This window comes from Austrofundulus limnaeus, unplaced genomic scaffold (assembly GCF_001266775.1).
Source record: "Austrofundulus limnaeus strain Quisiro unplaced genomic scaffold, Austrofundulus_limnaeus-1.0 Scaffold161, whole genome shotgun sequence".
Lineage (NCBI taxonomy): Eukaryota > Metazoa > Chordata > Actinopteri > Cyprinodontiformes > Rivulidae > Austrofundulus > Austrofundulus limnaeus.
Window position 1 is genome coordinate 274,738 of NW_013952563.1, and position 2,188 is coordinate 276,925.

Here is a 2,188-nt window from a genome sequence, read left to right on the forward strand (position 1 = left end):
ATATATATATATACGATATAGTCTTTTCATGAACTTCTTGGCGGGCCAGACTGAGGTCATCCACGGGCCAGAAGTGTCCCGCATGCCACCAGTTGATTAACCCATGATCTACAGTCTCATCAGTTTTTACCTGAAGGAGCGGTACAGGGCGTGTTTGTGGGCGTGGCTCCAGTCCTGCATGTCAATACGGAGGCTGTAAGGGCCCTGATTGGACAGCAGGTAGAGGTGCTGGTTGCCCAGCCAGTGTTCTCCTTTGGGCTCACCGAAGCCATTTCGATATTCAGACCAACCCCGATTAAAGCTCACCGAACCGTCACGCCGCCGCTGGAATACCGTCCAGCCCCCACCTGGCACAACAGAGATACAGGTATTAAAGTACAGACACTGTTGTACAAACAGGCTCATTCGAAGACTGTGTCAGTCATGTTATAGTGTTTGTGAAATCCCCTAAATAATAAGATTAAACACTTTATGTCCAATAAATTAAGCTCATCTACTTTAACGATCAGACCAACAAACATGAAAACTCCTCTGAAGCTCTGTGTACTTCTTACCGTCTGTCTCCATGTCGCAGTACACAGGAAAAGTGTTGGTGGGTGACATGACGATGGTGTAAACACCAGAACGACGAACCCCACTGTGATACAGAGACGCACAGTCTGATGGACAGTAAGACACATGGTGTCCACCTGAGGGGGACACAGATGGACAAAAAGAAAGATTGACCCATCCGACTTGTTTTTGTGTAGTCTGAGTTGAACGTGAAAGTGTTTTTAACGTTACTATTAAGCGTATGACATCAAGGCCATGAGTATGGAGGACCGAAACTGACATAATTAAAAATAAAAGTCGTAAAATGTAAATTGACTAATAAATAAATAAATAAATACACTTAAAATGCAGCAATTGAATTAAAAAAGGAGATCTTTACCTCATGTTTTATAATTTAATTGACCTTCATATTTATTTTTTTCTTAGTTCTTAGTTCAAAGGCAATAAGAAAAACATTTACCTGTGCCTTTGTTTTAAACTAAGTTTTAAACTTTAATTTAAACTGAGCCAGCACAAGCATGCACAGTATATCTGCACATGCATATTGCTCCTTCTTGTTTGTTGTCCAATAAGAGAGGAGCTGACCCAAGAAGCCCCACCCACCTTATTTGCATAAGGAGTCAGAAATGCATAAGGTAAAGTAAAAACAGAAGACAGAGAAATGTAAAAGCAACACATGGAAATAAAAAGACTTGTGGGAAAAAATATATTACAAAATATAAATATAACCATTTAAGAGACACAAACGCATCTATAAGTAAAATAAAATATTTTAAAAGACATATTTTTCAAAACTGTAAAATGTAACTTATGTGCTAAATAGAATTTATTRGAACTAAGCTGGAAAAATAAATATGAAGGTCAATTAAATTATAAAACATGAGGTAAAGGTCAACTTTTTTATTTAATTTGTGCATTTTAAGTGTGTTTATTTATTTATTGGTCTGTTTACATATTTCGTTTTTTATTTTTAATTATGTCAGTTTTGGTCCTCCATAATTCTCAGCTTTTTAGCAAAAAATAAAACAAAACAGACAGTTTTGAGAATTACCCCGATTCTGAAACAAGTTGAAAATTCATGAGAAGCAGGGATGCAGAGGGTGCTGCAACACCCCCTTAAGGTAAAAAAAAAAATGGTTTCATTCATGCTGCATATGTTTAAATCAACATTCATTACTAAGATAAGACAGAGTGCTGCCAGTGTGACATCATGACACTCACGAAACTCACCACTGTCGCACGTGTACCTGGTGGCAGGGTGTCTCTCATGCCGAGTGGCGGTGTGGTCCGGATGACGTTGATCGTGCAGCCGGCGTTCCGGTTCACGTGCCGCACGGTGGCCGACAGGTTACGGAGCTGGGCCTGCAGCTCGTACAGCAGCGCTGCGTGCACGTGGAGCAGCGTGTCCGCCTCGGCGTGCCGCAGCTCCAGGAAACGCAAACGCTCTTTGAGAGTGGCGTTTAATCGAGCGCTGTCTTCAGCCTGTGAGACGCGAAAACGGAAGACGAGGACACATCAAGTTTGGTGCAAAATAGATGATGAAACATAATATGAATTCTGTACAAATAAGACAGTTACAGCAGGTAAAATAAGTGTTGAACACGTCACCATTTTTCTCAGTAAATATATTACTAGA

The 2,188-nt window shown here is 40.3% G+C and overlaps 1 protein-coding gene across 2 annotated transcripts in view; it reads right to left on the minus strand.

Moving 5' to 3' along the window:
• The window catches only part of LOC106523610 (angiopoietin-2), an 11,742-nt gene that overhangs the window by 5,269 nt on the left and 4,285 nt on the right, over nt 1-2,188 (minus strand). Inside the window, exons 2-5 of one of the 2 annotated variants that reach the window (XM_014017095.1) lie at nt 1,783-2,034; nt 1,604-1,610; nt 555-689; nt 131-347 (exon numbers count right to left, since the gene is read on the minus strand). In XM_014017095.1, the coding sequence (XP_013872549.1) occupies nt 131-347; nt 555-689; nt 1,604-1,610; nt 1,783-2,034 (611 nt within the window). The remainder of the gene's footprint in view (nt 1-130; nt 348-554; nt 690-1,603; nt 1,611-1,782; nt 2,035-2,188) is intronic. The other variant, XM_014017096.1, reaches the window with a different exon arrangement.